The 24,505-nt window shown below is 42.2% G+C and overlaps 1 protein-coding gene and 1 long non-coding RNA gene across 5 annotated transcripts in view; one reads left to right on the top strand and one right to left on the bottom strand.

The window, feature by feature from the left end:
* Positions 1–24,505, bottom strand: part of GC (gamma-glutamyl carboxylase) — a 94,685-nt gene that overhangs the window by 4,925 nt on the left and 65,255 nt on the right. For 3 of the 4 annotated variants that reach the window (XM_070086112.1, XM_070086114.1, XM_070086113.1), the window contains exons 10-18: positions 21,542–21,643; positions 5,959–6,168; positions 5,470–5,575; positions 4,792–4,947; positions 4,256–4,421; positions 2,650–2,817; positions 1,369–1,532; positions 384–647; positions 138–238 (exon numbers count right to left, since the gene is read on the bottom strand). In XM_070086112.1, the coding sequence (XP_069942213.1) occupies positions 138–238; positions 384–647; positions 1,369–1,532; positions 2,650–2,817; positions 4,256–4,421; positions 4,792–4,947; positions 5,470–5,575; positions 5,959–6,168; positions 21,542–21,643 (1,437 nt within the window). The remainder of the gene's footprint in view (positions 1–137; positions 239–383; positions 648–1,368; positions 1,533–2,649; positions 2,818–4,255; positions 4,422–4,791; positions 4,948–5,469; positions 5,576–5,958; positions 6,169–21,541; positions 21,644–24,505) is intronic. The other variant, XM_070086115.1, reaches the window with a different exon arrangement.
* LOC138852855 (uncharacterized) overlaps positions 13,542–24,505 on the top strand; it is a 38,530-nt gene continuing 27,566 nt past the window's right edge. The window contains exon 1 of the long non-coding RNA XR_011392132.1: positions 13,542–14,021. This is a non-coding gene — a long non-coding RNA (uncharacterized lncRNA). The remainder of the gene's footprint in view (positions 14,022–24,505) is intronic.

The raw sequence follows: 24,505 nt of genomic DNA, 5'->3' as shown, positions 1-24,505 counted from the left end.
ATGATTCCAAACGAATTCATCCCTCTCTAGTTGAAATGTGAACAGATACTGTATTTCTAGTTAAAATCTTTGAGGGTGGGTACCACTGCTGGTGAAAGGTTCTTGATCAAAGGATTTAAAGCTACCTTCACATTTACCTTGGTGATGAAGTGAGAGAAAGGAAGGAAGAGCTGGAGACAAAGGTATGCCAGGACCGCCACCGTCGTCGCCTTCTGTCGTCTGGTTACAAACCCGTTTTCTGCAATGCATTATATGTATTTGAAGATGTCTACAAAGTTGCAGCTGTATAGAGAAAATGTGACATAAGTACATGGTCACAGAGAAACGAGCAATTTGATGGGGTACTAGATACAATCGACTATGTTACATTCACAAAACCTCACCTCCATAATAACAGTTTGGGTTCCTCTCCAATGCCTTGATAATTTTTTCGTTATCTTCTCCCTTAACTGTCTCTGGTTTTTTCTCCTCATCTTCGCTTCCAGTTGTTTCTTTTGCATTCCCTGTGGCATTTCCTTCCAGTACAGTGGATTGCAGACCTTTTCCTGGAGCGGAAAGGAGGGAACTGAAGGTAGCAAGGATGGGACGAGGCCAGGAGGTGCTGCAGAAGATGGGCAGTGTTGCCAGGCATACCCATGGAAACATGCCTGCAAGAGAGTGCTACTCAGGATGATGCAGGGTGTACTCACCTACAAAATTTTATCTGCTAGGTTGAGCTCCAGTTCAACCTAACAGCCTATGGTCAAAAGTCCTTCTGACCATATTGTCTCATGTGGCTATTTCTTGCCCTGTTGGGCTTTGTCATACCTACTTTGATGAGATGAGAAGAGAATTTCCAATTTAATTAGATACAAGCTGTCAAAGTCAGTAGACATCACTATCGCACATTAGTGGTGTACAGCTTAATTTTGTTTGCATGTACATCTTTACATCATTTTGTGTTTTCTATTCTACGAGGTGTTTCCCTTTACGATGTAGGTTTATTCGGGTATAGGTACACATAAATGCAGTTACATAAATTATCATACATAGCAGTATATGTGTAGAATACCTAGGATAACTCAAAAAAGTCAAAGTGACTTATTTCCATTGGGGTCCTTGATAGGATTTTTCTGCTCTATTTCCTGTTCCTCATTGCCTTGCATTTATACTTGGTGACAGTGTAGTGTGAGATATTACTTTTTTTTTTTTAACTGATGACAGACTATTAAATTAATATCACTAGATGTATAATAATTTTAATCTGCGTTGAACACTAACGACATTATCCTCTGTAAACAAAGGGTTATACTTTTGTTTCATTTTCATGTTCTTTAAAATCTGTCATGAATTCTACATTGTTTATAAGCACAAGCAAAACATACGGACCTATGGAGAAGATCTGGGAGTTCATGAGGTGAAAGGCAGCACCGAACACCAGACCCGTTGTCCTTGTTACATCGAAAAAGAGAAGAAATCCCAGCAAGGAGTCCAAGGTGAATCCTCCGAGGTGGACAACGAAGTAGTCAATATTGTCATTGCTCAGGAACACTCTGGAGGGTGTAATTTTTATTTATTCAAATGCAGATTCACCAACAGTGTGTGGTTAACTATTTTACTTTAAGAGAATGTGGGAACAGTACCTAGTTAGGCATCCCTAAAAGAGTAACATTAGCAGATTTCTTCCTTAAAAGTTTTTCAATTATAACTTGAGAACACCTGATCTGATCGGCTTCAAATTTTCAGCACTGATTTAATGTTACTAGTGGAAGGTTCATGCAACTGTTAGCATGTGTTAGTGTTCTGGTAAATTTTGTATAGACAGACTATTCAAACTTTTGGAATCTGTGCAACTGATTTTTTGATGAAATTAAGACACATGTGCAACATCTGGGTATCTTTATTGTAGACGTTTCGCCATCCAGTGGCTTTATCAATACAAATTCCAGGACATAACTTGAAGACAGTAGGACTATATACAGAATATGAGGTAATCAGTCCCTCAACCTAGCAGTAGGTGCGAAGAGCACCATAGTCGTGGAGATTCTCCACGACTATGGTGCTCTTCGCACCTACTGCTAGGTTGAGGGACTGATTACCTCATATTCTGTATATAGTCCTACTGTCTTCAAGTTATGTCCTGGAATTTGTATTGATAAAGCCACTGGATGGCGAAACGTCTACAATAAAGATACCCAGATGTTGCACATGTGTCTTAATTTCATCTTGTCGGTATTATATACCATTCTTGCACAACTGATTTTTTGTTGTGTTCAAGGCCAATTCGCCAACTTTATTGCAGATATTGGGAAAATTCCAGTATTATATTGGCTTTCATGCGATTTGTGAATGCCTCAACTAATCCGTTTCAATTCTTTAATGTTGATGCAGCTTAGAGGCAGAGTTTTAACTGTTACTGAACTGTCTAGGCGTCAATTTGCAAAATTACTTCAAACTCCTCAGCTGCCCTTATTTCGTATCTTAGAGAAAGCATGCAAATTCTAGTTTCTTAAAAGAAAAAAAAAAAACTAGGGCTCTAGAGGAGTTGAAAGAGAATATAACTGAGAAATATTGAAAACTTTAATTTTTATGGCATTTTAAAGTTTCTTGAGTTCAGCGAGTCCTTTAAATATCGTACTACGGCTTCTTGTTATCAAGCCAGTTATGTACCTGAAGGGTGAGAAGACCCAGTGTTGGGCAAGGTGCTGCATGGAGTACCCGCTGAGCCAGTCCTGATCTATCTTCTTCACCCCTGCCAAGAAGTACAGTAGGAATACCTGGGCTCTCAGAAGGGTGTAGTTCCACAGGGGTACGTGGCTTGCACCTGACCCCACTGACCTGATCAGGAAAGGTAAAAGGGAAGAGGGTAGATGGTGGTATATAGGAAAGTATAAAAAGGGAGGAAACATTTTATTTAGAGTTTGCCCTGAGGGGCGAGTTTATTGGGTAGTGATACTCCTGTACTCCACAACTCTGAGAGTAACATACATGTTCATCCTACTCTTTACCGTCTTTTTTTTCAGAGATGCAACACTAACTGGCCACGTGTAGAGGTAATCAAATCCTGGCTACCCTCGTCGCTACTCTCATTTCCACCTCACTTATCATGCACACCTCTTTCATCTAATGCTGTAATACTATAATGATTTAACATTTCGTACCCTATTTCACTTACTCCATTCTCTATATTTTTTTGCATTTTCTTTGTAATTTGCTGCACTGTGTACCTGACTGTCGTCTGTTCTCTTACTGTGCTCCAATTCTTTTTTATTTATCAGCTCTTGTCTTTCCTGTTATGTTAATGAGAAATGGTAGCTAAATTGTGAATGACCGGCTCTGGGGTTACAATTCAGCTTTGTTAATATAAGGTTAGGGCTACTATTAAAGTGGATGCTTTGATGCCGGTGAAGGGCTCTTGATACAAGGAACTGGAGCTGCCCTCCCCTTCCTTGGATACGGCTGATTACCTCCCACTCCTCATGTGATATAGACCCCTGTGGGCTGAGCGCTTCTCCATGAATAAATATTAATGTTAGGGTTAAACTTTACAATTGTCACTGCAGATATATGTGAATGGTGGAGAAGCAGTGTATTTAAAATCTTATAGCCACTAAAATGGACCAACATGCAACATACAAGAGAAATAGCAAGATTAACTCAGCATTTGAGGTTGAAGACACAAGAAAGATTACCTTAGCATCCGAGTTATAACCTTCAACCCCATAAGCATTGCTTCTGGGGTTGAAGAGACGAGAGTGAGAGCGAGACCTGTATCTGTGGTAATGCAGAGCATGTTCGCCACTATTCATGATAATTAATATACACGATGGAGCAGAGAAAATGCATGTTTTTCAAACGGCTAGTACTTGGCGGCGGGTAAGGTAAATGACCTTGAGCGACCGTTGATGGATAGCTCAGACAAAGCAGCTTCAGTAGCCATGGAGGGTAGAGCATCGTGTGTTTGCCGTCGAGCAGTTTTTTTTAGAAACTGTGATTCTGTAGTAACTGCTCCAACGCTCCATGGCTACTGAAGCTGCATTGTCCGTGCTGTCCAGAGTAGTAGCCGCTTGAAAAACATGAGTTTTCTCTGCTCCACCATGTATATATAAACAAGGCTGGATATGTGCTAGGGAATTTGGTGTTTTGATTATAATTAATAATCTCATTAACATTATTTTAATTATTATTTTTTTTGGCTTAATAGGAATCAGGTGTTTCCTTAAGTGTGTAGCTAAACTCTGACCTCTCCCCCGTCCCTTTCCTCTCCAACACCTACCAGCATCTGTGGGGGTCGCTGACCAGGAGGATGGAGGTGAGGAGACCGTAGAGATACGAGTGGTTGTTCCAGTAGGTTTTGTCCAGGAGAAACAGGTACCAGTAGGATACAAGGAAAACACCACAGGAGACCCGCCAACGCCACCCCACTGTCATCATTAATAAGCCTGTCCATCGACCACACATTCACAAAAACGGAAACACATTAATATATATATATATATATATATATATATATATATATATATATATATATATATATATATACGTCGTGCCGAATAGGTAAAAAATGGTCAATTAGCAGCAACTCATTTAAAATAAAGTCCTTTCTAAAATGTTCTCTTATATGTTTAAAGATTTTTTTTATTTATGTTAATGTAAAAATTAATAATTTTTGTACCAAAAGAACCTTAGAAAACTTACCTAACCTCATTATAACAAGTGCAAATAAATTTAACCTAATCCAACTATAGAAATAGATATTTTATTATATTTTTCATTTAAAAAAATAATGGTTTGAGTAAGAGAGGTACTTACACAGTAGCATGAGGCCATAGAGGAGAACCATGTAGGGAAGTGGAAGGGGAACGAAGTGGGGGAAAAGAGGGAAGTGGCAGATGTCGGGGTCCCCCCACTTTATGTCAGCCACCCCCAACCCCCTCTCCTGCGGCACATCCAGCATCATCAACACCCCTGCAATGAGAGAAACGGTTAGCACATCTGTAAGATGCCGGGAAAGGTCATTATCAAGAAAAGGCAAATAAGTAAAGGTAATTTAGCCCAAGGAGTAGTGTAATCTTGTTCTCCATTAGCGTCCCATGACTCGACTGGCAACGCACTCGTCTCATACATTGAGTACCAGCTGTTTAATCCCCGGCATGGGTGGAAACGTTGGGCATGTTTCTTTACACCTGCTGTCCCTGTTCACCTAACAGTAAGTAGGTACCTGGCTGTTAGTCGACTGTTGTGGGTGCCATCCTAGGAACCAAGAATAAAGGGCCCCAATGGAAATAAGACAGTCCTCGATGACGCACTAACTTTACTGAGTTATCCTAAATGGCTAACTCTCCGGGTTAAAAATCCCAACAATCATGAGTCTTTGTGAAACATGACATTATTTGATCAGCGACTCATGCCATTATGATTCACAACTTACCGATTCCCAGTCAACTTAATGATGTATGTACGCATTAATTGTGCAAATTAATGACTCACCAAACATGACCCTGGTGGCAGCGAGGGCAGCAGGGTCACAAGGCCGGTGCAAGAGTCTCGTCAGGTCACTAAGAGTTAACACCTCCTTCGGTTGGAATCCCAGAATCTGTGTGCGCGAGGAGCAACAGGCAAATTAACTTATCATTGTTAATCATTATTATTCACTGGGAGGCGTTAGAATCGTAGGGGTCATGCAACGTCTGGGGAATGGGAAGTTATGAGGCTTCATTAAGGGGAGGATATTTTCAAGAGCCCTTTACTGGCATCAAGACACGTCCCTTGAAAAGTGCTGGCAAAAACAAACCGTAAAAATAATTTGTATTTGTCACAGCAATCAAATGATGAATTAAATACAGTATTACCAATTTTAGCAATCATCAGGTAGTTTAGTTCAGATTTATATTTATGAAATTTAGTATGTTGATTATTATTACAATGAAAGAAAGCGCTAAACCAACAAGGGTCAGTATGTTAATTAATCTCTCTCACCGGTGAGCAGGTCCATGGCCTCAAGGCTGCCTTCTCATGCCCCGAGACGTTCGCTGTTCTTTCCGAGTCTTCTGATTTATCTGAGTCGCTTGGCACTGCCGTAGCATCCTGACGTCTGAGGGAAAGGTCTTGTGGCTCCTGTAGAGGAACTGAAGGCTTCTTACTTGTGGAGGCTCCCATAAGTGGTCCAAGAAGGAGCGACTTTATAAGCTACAGTGATTTAATGTAAACAAAAACTACCTTAGTAATTATATTTTATGGCGGCATTTTTAAAATACACAAATACAGGTGTGGATAAGAAAATATCAGAAAGACAGGTGTGGATAAGAAAATATCAAAGACAGGTGTGGATAAGAAAATATCAGAAAGACAGATGTGGATAAGAAAATATCAGAAAGACAGGTGTGGATAAGAAAATATCAAAGACAGGTGTGGATAAGAAAATATCAGAAAGACAGGTGTGGATAAGAAAATATCAGAAAGACAGGTGTGGATAAGAAAATATCAGAAAGACAGGTGTGGATAAGAAAATATCAGAAAGACGTGTGGATAAGAAAATATCAGAAAGACAGGTGTGGATAAGAAAATATCAGAAAGACAGGTGTGGATAAGAAAATATCAGAAAGACAGGTGTGGATAAGAAAATATCAGAAAGACAGGTGTGGATAAGAAAATATCAGAAAGACAGGTGTGGATAAGAAAATATCAGAAAGACAGGTGTGGATAAGAAAATATCAGAAAGACAGGTGTGGATAAGAAAATATCAGAAAGACAGGTGTGGATAAGAAAATATCAGAAAGACATGTGTGGATAAGAAAATATCAGAAAGACAGGTGTGGATAAGAAAATATTAGAAAGACAGGTGTGGATAAGAAAATATCAGAAAGACAGGTGTGGATAAGAAAATATCAGAAAGACAGGTGTGGATAAGAAAATATCAGAGACAGGTGTGGATAAGAAAATATCAGACAGGTGTGGATGGGCAAATAGGATAAGCAATTATCAGACACAAGTGTGGATGATCAGATACCAGAAAGACGACATTATTGTGTGAAAGATGAAATATCAAGACTTACCTGCCATAGACCTCAAGCCTTCTACGATTATGGGAGATTTTAAGAAGAATATATCCTCGCTTTAATACTGCTCATAGTATAAATAAATGGCCTACTAGTGGGGTACAAACTTTTGGATGTTAATGTTAGTATATAACCTAAAACTAATAAGAATGGGAGCTGTTTGCAAGAAATAATAGGCCAGGAGATATTGAATACAAGAATATAAATTATAGTATTAATAATATTAAAGAAATTTAAGGAACTTCTATGCTGAGTATTAGTAGCAGTCTGCCCTACATCCCATATAATGGGAATGGGGTGCGTAATAAAGATACATGATGACACTCTTCAGGTCGCTTGTTCTATCTAGGCTGGAATATTGCTGCACACTAACAGCACCTTTCAAGGTAGGTGAAATTGTTGACCTAGAAAATGTACAGAGAACCTTCACGGCGCGCATAACTGAGATAAAACACCTCAATTACTGAGAGCGCTTGAAGTTCCTGAACCTGTACTCCCTGGAACGCAGGCGGGAGAGAAACATGATTATATACACCTGGAAAATCCTAGAGGGACTAGTACCAAACTTGCACGTGAAAATCACTCCCTACGAAAGCAAATGACTCCGCAGACGATGCAACATCCCCCCAATGAAAAGCAGGGGTGTCACTAGCACGTTAAGAGACAACACAATAAGTGTCAGGGGCCCAAGACTGTTCAACTGCCTCCCAGCATACATAAGGGGGATTACCAATAGACCCCTGGCTGTCTTCAAGCAGGCACTAGACAAGGACCTAAAGTCGGTACCTGACCAGCCGGGCTGTGGCTCGTACGTTGGATTGCGTGCAGCCATCAGTAACAGCCTGGTTGATCAGGCCCTGATCCACCATGAGGCCTGGTCACAGACCGGGCCGCGGGGGCGTTGACCCCCGGAACTCTCTCCAGGTAAACTGAACTAACTTTGCACGGGCATCATGCGTGGCGAGGCTGGATGAGCACGACACACTAGACCATCCTTCCCTACAATCACCACTCCCTCCATAAGACCTTCCTTCCCTACAATCACCACTCCCTCCTTAAGACCTTCCTTCCCTACAATCACCACTCCCTCCATAAGGCCTTCCTTTCCTATAATCACCACTCCCTCCACAAGACCTTCCTTCCCTACAATCACCACTCCCTCCTTAAGACCTTCCTTCCCTACAATCACCACTCCCTCCATAAGGCCTTCCTTTCCTATAATCACCACTCCCTCCACAAGACCTTCCTTCCCTACAATCACCACTCCCTCCACAAAATCTTCCTTCCCTACAATCACCACTCCCTCCATAAGACCTCCTTCCCTACAATCACCACTCCCTCTACAAAACCTTTCTTCCCTCCAATCACCACTCCCTCCGTAAGACCTTTCTTCCCTCCAATCACCACTCCCTCCATAAGGCCTTCCTTTCCTATAATCACCACTCCCACCACAAGACCTTCCTTCCCTACAATCACCACTCCCTCAATAAGACCTTCCTTCCCTCCAATCACCACTCCCTCCATAAGACCTTCTTTACACTCACCACTCCCTCCACAAGACCTTCCTTCCCTACAATCACCACTCCCTTCATAAGACCTTCCCTACAATCACTACTCCCATTACAAGAACTTCCTTCCCTACAATCACCACTCCCTCCATAAGACCTTTCTTCCTTACAATCACCACTCCCTCCATAAGACCTTCCATACAATTACCACTCCCTCCATAAGACCTTCCTTCCCTACAATCACCACTCCCTCCATAAGGCCTTCCTTTCCTATAATCACCACTCCCTCCACAAGACCTTCCTTCCCTACAATCACCACTCCCTACACAAGACCTTCCTTCCCTACGATCACTACTCCCTCCACAAAATCTTCCTTCCCTACAATCAAAACTCCCTCCATAAGACCTCCTTCCCTACAATCACCACTCCCTCTACAAGTCCTTCCTTTCCTACAGTCCCTACTCCCTCCGTAAGACATTTCTTCCCTCCAATCACCACCCCTCCATAAGACCTTCCATATAATCACCACTCCCACCACAAGACCTTCCTTCCCTACAATCACCACTCCCTCCACAAGACCTTCCTTCCCTACAATCACCACTCCCTCAATAAGACCTTCCTTCCCTCCAATCACCACTCCCTCCATAAGACCTTCCCTACAATCACCACTCCCTCCACAAGACCTTCCTTCCCAACCGTCACCACTTCCTCCATAACACCTTCCTTCCCTACAATCACCACTCCCTCAATAAGACCTTCCTTCCCTACAATCACCACTCCCTCAATAAGACCTTCCTTCCCTCCAATCACCACTCCCTCCATAAGACCTTCCCTACAATCACCACTCCCTCAATAAGACCTTCCTTCCCTACAATCACTACTCCCTCCACAAAACCTTCCTTCCCTACAATCACCACTCCCTCCATAAGACCTTCCTTCCCTACAATCACAACTCCCTCCATAAGAGCTTCTTTACACTCACCACTCCCTCAATAAGACCTTCCTTCCCTACAATCACTACTCCCTCCACAAAACCTTCCTTCCCTACAATCACCACTCCCTCCATAAGACCTTCCTTCCCTACAATCACAACTCCCTCAATAAGACCTTCCTTCCCTCCAATCACCACTCCCTCCACAAGACCTTCCTTCCCTACAATCACCACTCCCTCCACAAGACCTTCTTTCCCAACCGTCACCACTCCCTCCGTAAGACTTTCCTTCCCTCCAATCACCACTCCCTCCATAAGAGCTTCTTTACACTCACCACTCCTTCCACAAGACCTTCCTTCCCTACAATCACCACTCCCTCCACAAGACCTTCCTTCCCAACCGTCACCACTCCCTCCATAAGACCTTCCTTACAATCACCACTCCCACCAGAAGACCTTCCTTCCCTACAATCACCACTCCCTCCATAAGACCTTCCCTACAATCACCACTCCCTCCACAAGACCTTCCTTCCCTACAATCACCACTCCTTCCATAAGGCCTTTCTTACAATCACTACTCCCTCCACAAAACCTTCCTTCCCTACAATCACAACTCCTTCCATAAGACCTTCCCTACAATCACTACTCCCACCACAAGACCTTCCTTCCCTACAGTCACCAATCCCTCTATAAAACCTTCCCTACAATCACCACTCCCTCATAAGACCTGTACAATCACCACTCTCTCAATATGACCTTTCTTCCCTACAATCACCACTCCTTCCCGAAATGCCTAGCCATGCTAAGCGTTCTAGTGGTACACTCTGTAATCACAATTTTACTACATGTAAACCACACAATAACCAAATTTCTGTAAACTCAGCATTGTAATCCTTATAGAGAATAAACTTTGAATTTGAATTTGAATTGAAGACCTTCCTTCCTACATTCGCCACTCCCTCCATAAGATCTTCCTTCCCTATAATCACCACTCACTCCATAAGACCTTCATTCCCTACAATCACTACTCCCTCCACAAAACCTTCCCTACAATCTCTACTCCCTCCACAAGACCTTTCTTCCCTCCACTCACCACTCCCTCCATAAGACCTTCCATATAATCACCACTCCCTCCACAAGACCTTCCCTACAATCACCACTCCTTCCTTCCTTACATTCACCACTCCCTCCATAAGACCTTCTTTACAACCACTCCCTCCATAAGACCTTCCTTCCCTACAATCACCACTCCCGCCACAAGACCTTCCTTCCCTACAATCACCACTCCCTCTACAAGACCTTCCTTCCCTACAATCACTACTCCCTAATTAAGGCCTTCATTACAATCACTACTCCCTCCACAAGACCTTCCTTCCCTACAGTCACCACTCCCTCCATAAGATCTTCCTTCCCTACAATCACCACTCCCTCCATAAGACCTTCCTTCCCTACAATCACCACTCCCTCCACAAGACCTTCCTTCCCTACAATCACCACTCCCTCTACAAGACCTTCCTTCCTACAATCACTATTCGCTAATTAAGACCTTCCTTACAGTCACTACTCACTCCATAAGACCTTCCTTCCCTACAGTCACCATTCCCTCCACAAGACCTTCCTTCCCTACAATTATCACCCCCTCCATAAGACCTTCCTTCCCTACAGTCACCATTCCCTCCATAAGACCTTCCTTCCCTACAATTATCACTCCCTCCATAAGACCTTCCTTCCCTACAGTCACCACTCCCTCCATAAGACCTTCCTTCCCTACAATTACCACTCCCTCCACAAGGCCTCCCTCTCCTACAATTACCACTCCCTCCTCTCACCCATATTATCATTAGTATAATCAAGGGGGAAGCGCTAAACCCGGAGGATTATACAGCGCCTGGGGGGGATGTGGAAGGCATTCAGGCTTAATTCGGGGAACTGGAGCACAGGTCCAATTCCCTAAATCAAGAGCCCCTCACCAACATCAAGGAACCTTCCTTGAGGGGCTCTCACCCATAAGGCTCCCCTTTCCCACAATCACCACTCCCTCCTCTCACCCACAAGGCCTCCCTTCCATAAAATTACCACTCCCTCCTCCATTCCATTATACACGTTACATTTTAAACAAGATTATATTATGTATATGATAAAGATAGGAAGTGAAGGAGGGAGAGAGGTTTTTTGGTTATTAAATAATAAAATTGTTAATATGGGGAAATATCTATAAATTTTATATATCCCACGTTCGAGCCTTCTCTTATTAATTACAATCAAAGAGGGTTCGATTATACGTATATAGACTTTTATTAATTCCGAGAATGTTGCAAATAAATCCAACACAACCAAGTACAAAATTCATTATAAGCACCTTGTAGCCAGGGCGTGGCCGTGTCTGGCACCTCTGTCCACCTCCCTCACGGAACAATGGTGACACGCGGCTAGCTAACTAGGTCAAAAGTCACACCTAACGAGGTCAAAAGTCACACCTTTGACTTGTCTACTCAGGCGATTGTTGTATTCATGGAGAAGCGATAAACCCGTAGAGGTCATCCAGCACTACTGGAGAATGGGAGGTCATCAGGTTTGATCCTCTGATCCGAGGAAGGGTTGGATAGTTCTAATTCCTTGAATGGAGACCCCAACACCAACAGCTACTCCCCTAGCAGTGAGGGAAATAGCTGTTGGTAAGGCCATCATTCTAATTATATTATGTATAGTGAATAGTCGTAAGAGAAGAGTTCCAAGTGGAGTGTATATGGAAATGTATACGGAGTATGTGAGGTGTATGGGAGATGTATGTGGAGTATGCGAGGTGTATATGAGATATATAGGAACGGGATGAAGAATATTCTCACTGATATTATTTTGTGGTGTCAAGTCTTATTTTGTCCTCGCCTTTTATACTACCATCATCGGCACATGTGGTTTTCCGTCCTCTTGAGCCCTGTCATACCTACTCTTAAAACTGTGTAAAGATCTGACCTCCAGCACTTTCACATCCATTTCATTTCCCTTTCTTACTACCCTAAGGGTGATAATGCACATCTTACCTCACCTGGGACCAGTTTAGTTGTGTCGCCTGAGTGGCTAGTTTGTTGTTCATCCGCAGCTCATTCTGCGAGCAGTAGCGCACACAAAAACAAGGATTACAGAGGTCAATGGATCTTTAAGAACATAAGAACGAAGGAACACTGCAGAAGGCCCACTGGCCCATGCGAGGCAGGTCCAAGTCCCTACCGGCTTAAGCCAATGCACCCAACCTAGTCAGGTCAGGTCACACTGACTTAAGGGAGGAACACGGCAACCGACCTGTTAGCACAAGCTATCAGGTCTAACTCACACCCACCCACATCTACTCATGTATTTATCCAACCTATTTTTAAAGCTACACAACGTTCTGGCCTCTATAACGGTACTTGGGAGTTTGTTCCACTCATCCACAACTCTATTACCAAACCAGTACTTTCCTATATCCCTCCTGAATCTGAATTTTTCCAACTTAAAACCATTGCTGCGAGTCCTGTCTAGGCTAGATATTTTCAGCACACTATTTACATCCCCTTTATTTATTCCTGTCTTCCACTTATAAACCTCAATCATATCCCCCCTAATTCTACGTCTTTCTAGAGAGTGCAGTTTCAGGGCCCTTAGTCTATCCTCATAGGGAAGGTTTCTGATACATGGGATCATCTTTGTCATCCTCCTTTGTACATTTTCCAGAGAATTTATATCCATTCTGTAATACGGTGACCAAAACTGTGCAGCATAATCTAAATGAGGCCTAACCAAGGATGTATAGAGTTGAAGAACAACCTGAGGACTCCTATTATTTATGCTTCTTGATATGAAGCCAAGGATTCTATTAGCTTTATTGCGAACACTTATGCACTGTTGTCTTGGTTTCAGATTACTGCTAACCAGAACTCCTAAATCTTTTTCGCAATCCGTAATATTAAGATCTACATTATTTAGTTTATATGTGGCATGGTTATTGTCCTGTCCAACATTTAGAACTTTGCATTTGTCTATATTAAACTGCATCTGCCACTTCTCCGACCACTGCATCAGTCTATAAAAACAGTTTGTTCATCTAGTCGATACAAAATGTGGATACAACCTCAAGATTTCAGATATCTTATTATTAACAATGAGGCATTTTGTTATATTCTGTAAGGTTTGCATGGAGGTGTCTGTAAGGTTGGATGCTTGGACACTAAGATATATGTTGCAGTGTATGGCCCTGTCTCTGTCCACACACTCTGTATTTTATGTCACTGACATCTCCATACAAACTGTACTGCCAGAGATACTTATAGCCTAGCCTTAGCCTTAGTCTTGTAATAACAAGAGTGTGGAAAGGGTTCGTGGAAATGCAACTATGCTGACAAGAGCACCCCCCCCCCCCGAGATATTTATAGCCTGGCGTTAGTCTAGCAGTAACAACAGTACTGCCAGAGATACTCACAACTTAGCAGTAACATCTTGCAAGCCTGTGACGAGTGGTAGATTTACCACTAGAAGCTGTTTAGGGCCCGGACTAGTTAGGGCCCCTTTGTGAGTCGTGTCCCTATCTGTAGCGTTTGACGGTTTGTGGTTGTGTGGGACCCTAATACAAACTATTTCTCATAATTTGTTGAATATTTATTTTGTAAAAGCCATTTTATATGACTTGCTGGCAAGTGTCAGTCATTCAGTCAATCATGTGTCTGGCTCTAGTGTTAAAAATTAATTTCCACTCTTCAGTAGCTGATGGCAGAATGGGCCATTCTGCTATCAGCCTATGATGCTTATAGTTCCTGGTCCACAGCTGAGCAATGTTCATATCCGCTCGTCAATTAATATTTCGTGTCAGAAAACGGATAAGAGAGTCGGGAATGCTACTCTTGCAACACCCTTCCCCCTCCACCTAGACCTTTCAAGATAACCTCCCCCATACCAGCTCTCTGGTAGGCAATGTTGTCATAGTAACCTGGAAAGAGAGATGGCTGTGTACACTCACCTGTGCGAGTAGATCCAGCTCGTGTGTATGTGCACTTACCTACATGTGACGTGGCCGAGGTAGAGACTTAGCTCCTGACCCCACCTCTCAATTTGCCGCTTGTCAAGTTCACTTCCACCGTCGTGGGCCATATCGTACCTATTCTTAATTAAAACTATGTATGGAGTCTGCCTCCACTTCGAGATCATTCCACTTCCCGGCCACCCCGAGACCGAACAAAAACTTCCTGACATCACTGTGACACCTAACTTCTAGCTGTGCCCCTTAGAACCGGCTTCCCGCCTCTCTATCTCTATCCACCTTATCAATTCCTATGTTGTTATCGTGTTTCCCTTGATCCTTTTGTCCTCCAGAGTCGTTAGGTTCAATTCTTCCAACACCTCTTCATAGCTCATCATAGCCTTTAGCTCTGGAAATAGTCTTGCACACTACTGCACTGTCTTCAATTTCTTAACATGCTTCCTCAAGTGGGTTTCATACTGGTGCTGGGTACTCCAAGATGGGCCTGACATATGTTGTATAAAGCACCCGGAATGACTCTTGGTTGAGATTCCTGTGGGCCACACTCAGTTTTGCCAGGCGAACATTGGCGGCAGAGGTTATTCAGTTGATATAAGCCTCTAGCGATATGTTAAGCACTATGCATACCCCTAGGTCCTTCTCTTTGGGTGAGGTTTGCAGTTCGTGTCCCCCGGGATCCCTCCGTGTCCAGCCTTCTGTCCCCATCCAGAATCTTCAAATTCCTGCATTTAGTGGGGCTGAATTTAAGCAACCACTTACCTGTTCAACTCTGCATGGGTGTGCGCGTGTGTAAACCTGTAGGGGTTATAAAGGTCCTGGGATGAGAGGCAATCAGGTTTGATCACCTCCAAAGTCCTCGAATCAAGAGCTCTTTACCAGAATCAAGCTGTCCCCCTCCCCTTCGAAGAGCAGCCTCCGTGATGATGGGCCTGACGTATGTCATACATATGGTAGAGATTGTTGAAGCCTAGTCTTATGTTGGCCAGTATTAATGTTAGTATACAAGTGAATTGCGCCCTTAATGACTTACGTACAGTCGGTAGCTTTAAACTAGTAAAATTACTTTGGTCTTTCTCTAGCAGCTAGACATATTTAATATGCACCATATACATCGCAACATACTACCTCACTACATTACCATCCTTCTACAACAAAATGCTGTGGTACCTCATATCCCTACTCCACCACCCATTATAAAGTACACTGACAACCAACATTCATACTAGGAGCAGCACCACAACATAAACAATGGTACCTGAGTGTGTGTAGAATATGGTGACCAGAGCTGCGACCTCCTCACTCCACAGGTGACTGACTGGCTCAGTTACGCCTCTCCTCCGACCCCTCCCACACCTGCGCTCATGCGCGCTCACCACGCACTCTCACACAACTATACCCACAATCACATGCACGCACACACGATCATATCCACAATAACATGTATAATCTCACGCGAGCACACACAATCACATACATGCACAATCTATCGCGCGAACACACAATCACACCTATACGCGCGCACAATTACAATCATACAAGAGCGCCCGCGCACAATCACGCGCGTGCGTGCACAATCTCACACACAGTAACCTCAGTTAGTCATTCTGGCCCCTTTAAATAAGCACGTGAGGCCCATCTTGGAGTACGCAATACCAGTATGGAACTCACACCTGAAAAAAGCATGTTAACGAACTTAAGAAAGTATAGATGCAACGAAGCTTGTTCCTGTGCTACGGGACAAAAGCTACGAGGAGAGACTAACAGAACTGAATCTGGAGTGACAAGGGACAGGGCCGGGATCTCTACTGCAAACAAATAGGCGTGTACACATAAGCACGTGATTAGTTATGAAGAGGCGGGGCCCTGGAGCTGGAGCTCAACCTTTCCTTCATTATTATATAATGAAATGCTAAACCCATAGGAATGATAGTCCCTAGGGAACAGAAGGAAGTCGAGTCTGATTCAAGGTAAGGATTGCGTCAATTTCATGTATCAAGAACCCCTTCACCGGGATGAAGGCCTCTTGAAGGGAACTCGATCATATCCTATTCCATCTATAGAGGCTACCGCACCCCCTTTTCCCCGTTATCCTCCTGTGACTGAGTTGTGTCGCCTGGGCGGCTAATTTACTGTGCACCCGCAGCTCATCCTGTGAGCGGTAGCACAAAAAAACAGGATTACAGGGGTCTTTACCAGACCCCACTGGGCATTGTTACATCACAAAATAATATATATATTTGTCATTTCGTATACTACAATTTCGTCATACTGCTAATGAACACAAAACAATATGGAGCTATAGTGGTAATGTGAGGGGGGGGAGGTAATGTGAGGGGGGGGAGGTAATGTGAGGGGGGGAGGTAATGTGAGGGGGGGAGGTAATGTGAGGGGGGGAGGTAATGTGAGGGGGGGAGGTAATGTGAGGGGGGAGGTAATGTGAGGGGGGGAGGTAATGTGAGAGGGGGATAATGGGATAGAAGGATATAAATATATATTGTGGGATAAAATAATAAAGGACACAATCTCAAGATTTATAACTGACAAATTACCGTTAGATTAAATTAACGAAGTGGTATTAAACTTATACCCTACAGTGACACTTATATCCTATACTGATACTTATACCCTTCACTGATACTTATACCCTTCACTGATGCTTATACCCTTCACTGATACTTATACCCTTCACTGATACTTACATACTACACTGATACACTCTACACTCATGTCCTACACTGATACTTATATCCTGCACTGACAAATTTATACCTTATACTGACAAACTTATACCCTACACTGACAAACTTACACCCTAAACTGACAAATGTATACCCTCTGCTGACAAATCCTACACTGACAAACTTGTACCCCCACACAAACAAACTCATATCCAACACGAACAAACTCATATCCAACACTAACAAACTCATATCCAACACTAACAAACTCATATCCAACACTAACAAACTCATATCCAACACGAACAAACTCATATCCAACACTAACAAACTCATATCCAACACTAACAAACTCATATCCAACACTAACAAACTCATATCCAACACTAACAAACTCATATCCAACACTAACAAACTCATATCCAACACGAACAAACTCATATCCAACACTAACAAACTCATATCCAACATTAACAAACTCATATCCAACACTAACAAACTCATATCCAACACGAACAAACTCATATCCAACACTAACAAACTCATATCCAACACTAACAAACTCATATCCAACACTAACAAACTCATATCCAACATTAACAAACTCATATCCAACACTAACAAACTCATATCCAACACGAACAAACTCATATCCAACATTAACAAACTCATATCCAACATTAACAAACTCATATCCAACACTAACAAACTCATATCCAACACGAACAAACTCATATCCAACACTAACAAACTCATATCCAACATTAACAAACTCATATCCAACACTAACAAACTCATATCCAACATTAACAAACTCATATCCAACACTAACAAACTCATATCCAACACTAACAAACTCACATCCTACATTAACAAACTCATATCCAACATTAACAAACTCATATCCAACATTACACCCTAAACTGACAAATGTATACCCTCTGCTGACAAATCCTACACTGACAAACTTGTACCCCCACACAAACAAACTCATATCCAACACGAACAAACTCATATCCAACACTAACAAACTCATATCCAACACTAACAAACTCATATCCAACACTAACAAACTCATATCCAACACGAACAAACTCATATCCAACACTAACAAACTCATATCCAACACTAACAAACTCATATCCAACACTAACAAACTCATATCCAACATTAACAAACTCATATCCAACACTAACAAACTCATATCCAACACGAACAAACTCATATCCAACACTAACAAACTCATATCCAACATTAACAAACTCATATCCAACACTAACAAACTCATATCCAACACGAACAAACTCATATCCAACACTAACAAACTCATATCCAACATTAACAAACTCATATCCAACACTAACAAACTCATATCCAACATTAACAAACTCATATCCAACACTAACAAACTCATATCCAACACTAACAAACTCATATCCTACATTAACAAACTCATATCCAACATTAACAAACTCATATCCAACATTAACAAACTCATATCCAACATTAACAAACTCATATCCAACATTAACAAACTCATATCCAACATTAACAAACTCATATCCAACACTAACAAACTCATATCCAACACGAACAAACTCATATCCAACACTAACAAACTCATATCCAACATTAACAAACTCATATCCAACACTAACAAACTCATATCCAACATTAACAAACTCATATCCAACACTAACAAACTCATATCCAACACTAACAAACTCATATCCTACATTAACAAACTCATATCCAACATTAACAAACTCATATCCAACATTAACAAACTCATATCCAACATTAACAAACTCATATCCAACATTAACAAACTCATATCCAACATTAACAAACTCATATCCAACACTAACAAACTCATATCCAACACTGACAAACTCATATCCTACATTAACAAACTCATATCCAACACTGACAAACTCATATCCTACATTAACAAACTCATATCCATGGGAGAATGTTAAAAACCATATACAAGGCATGTTTTAATAAAAGTATAATATACATCGGCAGTGTCATGTCCAGACAAGAACACACATAACAAAGATTAAAAAATTACAGACGAGGGACAAAATTACGAATATGAGCTACAAAATTAAAAATGTGCTACAAAATTAAGAGCTACAAAATTAAAAATGAGCTACAAAGTGAAAAAAATGAGCTACAAAATGGCCCTCGGTGCTTAAAATTGTGAGGTACAATAAAAGGCTGATGCTTCAAGGGCTGGGTGCTTTTATGCTAAAGGGCTCTTGATCCAAGAAGTCGAGGTGCCTTTCCCTTTCATTTACCAAACATGACTGATTCCCTTTCCCCAGGTGCTGCATGAGCCTTATGGATTATATCCCAAGGTGTGGGTAGCTCCAATTCCTTACATCAAGAGCCCTTCACTAACAAAGGGCCTGGGATCAAGAACCCCTGAAGGAACCACAATCACATTTTTTGCTCCTGTATATACAATTATCACAACTATGATTATTATTATCATCATCATCACAAAAGGCACTAATGGTGCTAAAAATGTAACTGTTCTTTGCGAATCCATCTTGTTTTTACTATCACTTGTAATCCTCTTTCCTCTCTTCAACAGTCCCACCTGATCCTCTCACACTTTTTACAATCTTTTCCATTCTTCTCTCCTCACTTTTAGTCATCTCCATATTTCTCTCATTTCCAACCGTATCCCTCATTAATTCCAACTGTTAGTGCTTGCCTGATCATGTCCAATCATCACACACTCCTTATTGTCAATTACGTATATCCACTGCTTACATCACCAGGCCTCTCTTATTCACAATCACCTCCATGCATCACTCATTACTTACAATCACCATTCCTTTCTTTGTCAGTCACACTTGCCTCCACATCTCATTCATTACTTACAACTACCAAGTCTCATCATATTCACAATAATATCTCTACCTCATTCATTATGGTAATTACAATTACCATGCCTCCCTCATCACTCACAATCACCTCCATGGATTCCTCACTACTCCCAATCACCTCTGTACTTACCTTATTAACTACTAATCCTCTCTTGCTCATCTCAAGTCTCCCTCCCCCTGCATCTATACACCAAGCTCAGTCCCCCCAGCTTTTTTTTTTATTGTTTATTAAAAGCTACAAGTGCTGAATAATGTTAGGCTATTCAACACTTTCAACACATTCCACTGTTAACATTATCATTATCAACTTGCTATTGTCATTACAAATTCACTCTTAATATATTATTGATATTACAATCAAAACTATGCACTAAACCCTCACTCTCACATAACATAAATCATATCACAGAGCAAGGAATTTTTTTAATTATTTTTCACATTCTACTACAATCCATAGTCATCAGTCATTCCATGTCATCGACTGTGTCAGAAAATTTTGGTGAGAAGGGAACTATCCTCTTCACGTATGTCGAGAGGCTCTTATGTGTAGGGGAGGTACTATGTAAGTTGGGGTCCTATAACACCTGGATGCAATCAGGTTCAATTAAAGAAGAGGAAGCCTGGAGGAATGTAAGGCAATCAGGTTCAATTATGGAAGAGGAAACCTGGAGGAATGTAAGGCAATCAGGTTCAATTATGGGAGGGGAAACCTGGAGGAATGTAAGGCAATCAAGTTCAGCTAAGGAAAGGAAAGACTGGAGGATTATATGGCCATCAGGTTTATTTTAAAGGAAGGAAAGGTCAAATCCAATTCCTTGGATTTGACCTCACTAGCATCGAGGAATCTCCCTCGAGGGGCTCTACACTCTCATTCTCTCTCTACATTCTACTCTCCTCCAAACTCCATGTAAAACACAAAACTAACATTGGCTAGTAAAATGTTAGCCATGCTCCAGAAAGCAAATAATTACATTAATTACATGCTCAAAGATCCAATAAACAGAAAATTCCAAAGAATGAGCATATTTTAGAATCATTTGAAATATTTTATTTCCATAAACTGTCTACACTTTCACTGTTTTTTATCAAATTTCCACATATAGCAGATTTTAATTTATCTGCTACAATGCCTGAGAAAGCAGTACGAACATGAAGGCCATCAAACAAGCATGAAGGGAATTCGTTAAGCTTCTGCGCTCTCCTAGATTTTAAAACGTTTCCTATATCAACAAACGGAATGTTGTGTAGATTCATGAAGTTAATGTATTCTGTATTTAAATCACTATATCTATTGCTATTGGCATTTATATTTTCAGTGTTAGAACTCAAGTAAGAAGATGAATCTCTATTACACTTGTGACTATCAGGAGAGTGAATTGCAGCTAATCTTTCACTATACTGCAACAAATCAATAGGATACATTGAACTCCAAATAATAAAGAGCTCAGGGAAGAGAACCTTGAGCTGAGCATTAACCTGCATCACCATTTTCAGGAAGGGCTCAAGTTTGTACTGCATCACTCTAACATACTCAAATGGAGTCATGCAGCCACATGCCAGGCATTGCACGTCTTGGCACTGGAAGAGGAAAAAAATGCTTTATTAGCAAGAACTAAAAGCAGTTTTTTTTTACAAAGGGCTTTAAAAGATTAAGTTTAGGGTTACTAACTTTATTTACCAGCTAAGACCTCTTACCTACATCAGCTCATCAGTGTGAAAGAATCAGAATAGGTCAATTTAAGTATAATTTTGTGGTAATCCACATGGTGGAACTTTTACCCTTCAACCCAAGCTATTCAACATAAAGAGACAAGTAAGAGAACTGTGTCATCCTCTGCAGATGCCCACTGAGGATACAGCAGATCTCTAGGCCAGGTCTTCTAGTGGGCCGCACCAAAAAAAATATGATGTTCAATGATGATAAATTTCAGGTACTTCATTTTGAGGAAATAAAAACTCAAAGCACTCAACAGAGAAGATTAATGTGATGAACTTAGAAGTGATCATGTCAGAAGGTTTCATATTCAAGGGTCACAACAGTGCTATTATAAGGAAAATGATAGGCTGGATAACTAGAATTTTCACAAGAAATACTGAAACGTGATTATACTCTTCAAATCACCTGCTCTCTCTTGGCTGGAATACTGATGTGCTCCAAGAGTCATATTTAAGGCAGCTGAACAAAGAAAAGAGCAAGGTGATGATGGCAACAAAAAGTCTAGACAATGATAAACTAAATATCAGGTTGGAAGGAAGGAAGGAGTATGGAGGAAATGAATGTACAGTGGTATCTTGACTTACGAGTGCCCCAATTTAAAAGTTTTCCGAGTTATGAGTCATCGCCCCGTCGATATTTTGCTTTGAGTTGTGAGCCAAAATCTGAGTTACGAACGAGCTTCAGATACGCCGCCACTAGTTGGCGGCGTACCTGAAGTCAAATCCAACTCTGTACCCAGAGGAATGTCAGGTACTTCGTCCCATCCTACATGCTCTTCCAAGACATAACAGGAAGGATAATACTCCCACACTAATCCCAGATTGTAGTGAGGCACCTTGTCCCTTGTTTGGTTCTCGTATAAATCCGGGGAAGATGTAACCTCCATTTCAACACTCAGTTTTTCCAGAAACATTAAGGAAGGCCTCCGTGATATTTACCTGCCTCACGGAGGTTCCTTCATTGGGTGGAGTACTGATAGTGATGGGTGAAGTAGTGATGGTGGTGGGTGGAGTAGTGATAATGGTGGGTGGTGTAGTGATAATAGTGGGTGGAGCAGAGATGGTGGTGGGTGGAATAGTGAGAATGGTGAGTGGAATAGTGAGGGTGGTGGGTGTAGTAGTGAGGATGGTGAGTGGAGTAGTGAGGGTGGTGAGTGGAGTAGTGATAATGATGAGTGGAGTAGTGAGGGTGGTGGGTGGAATAGTGAGGGTGGTGGGTAGAGTAGTAATAGTGGTGGGTGGAGTAGTGAAGGTGGTGGGTGGAGTAGTAAAGGTGGTGGGTGGGGTAGTGAAGAGTGTGGCAAGTAAGTTAAGCGATTAAGCTATAGAGTTTATCACTAGGGTGGTTTTTTGGGGGCTGGAACAGATTAATGGCATTTCAATTAATTTCAATGAGGAAAATTTATTTGATATACAGTGGACCCCCGGTTAACGATATTTTTTCACTCCAGAAGTATGTTCAGGTGCCAGTACTGACCGAATTTGTTCCCATAAGAAATATTGTGAAGTAGATTAGTCCATTTCAGACCCCCAAACATACACGTACAAACGCACTTACATAAATACACTTACATAATTGGTCGCATTCGGAGGTAATCGTTATGCGGGGGTCCACTGTACAGTGGACCCCCGGATTACGACGTCATTGGATTAAGTAACATTTTTGCTTCAAAATATTGGCTCGGTTAATGACAAAAAACTTGGTTAAAGTCATTCATCCCGAACGTGTCCATGCGGTGTGAGCAGCCCTGACACTCCATGTACAGAAAGTGTGCCATTGTTTACAAGCCAGTGAGGACTATTCCACGCGTACATGCGATATATTTTGTATTATTCCATTGTTTTTAGTGCTTGTAAGTGCTAAATAAGCCACCATGGGCCCAAATAAAGCTTCTAGTGCCAGCCCTTTGGTAAAGAGGGTGAGTAACACTATAGAATTCAAGAAAAAGTTTGTAGAAAGATACAAAATGGTGGTGGTACAGGGTGGTAATATGGGCCAACAGGTCTGCTGCAGTGTTCTTGCTGTCTTATTTGCACCAGCCAGGGTACTTCCCCACATACCAGCCAGGGTACTTCCCCACACACCAGCCAGGGTACTTCCCCACACATCAGCCAGGGTACTTCCCCACATACCAGCCAGGGTACTTCCCTGCATACCAGCCAGGGTACTTCCCCACATACCAGCCAGGGTACTTCTCCACATACAAGCCAGGGTACTTCCCCACACACCAGCCAGGGTACTTCCCCACATACCAGCCAAGACACTTCCCCACATACCAGCCAGGGTACTTCCCCACACACCAGCCAGGGTACTTCCCCACATCAGCCAGGGTACTTTCCCACATACCAGCCAGGGTACTTCCCCACACACCAGCCAGGGTACTTACCCACATACCAGCTAGGGTACTTCCCCACATACCATCCAGGGTACTTTCCCACACACCAGCCAGGGTACTTCCCCACATACCAGCCAGGGTACTTCCCCACACACCAGCCAGGGTACTTCCCCACACACCAGCCAAGGTACTTCCCCCACACCAGCCAGGGTACTTCCCCACATACCAGCCAGGGTACTTCCCCACATACCAGCCAGGGTACTTCCCCACATACCAGCCAGGGTACTTCTCCACACACCAGCCAGGGTACTTCCCCACACACCAGCCAGGGTACTTCCCCACATACCAGCCAGGGTACTTCCCTACACACCAGCCAGGGTACTTCCCC

This window comes from Cherax quadricarinatus, chromosome 18 (genome assembly GCF_038502225.1).
Source record: "Cherax quadricarinatus isolate ZL_2023a chromosome 18, ASM3850222v1, whole genome shotgun sequence".
NCBI classification, from domain to species: Eukaryota; Metazoa; Arthropoda; class Malacostraca; order Decapoda; family Parastacidae; genus Cherax; species Cherax quadricarinatus.
The sequence above is the reverse complement of the archived record's forward strand: the minus strand, read 5'-3'. Positions and strand labels throughout refer to the sequence as shown.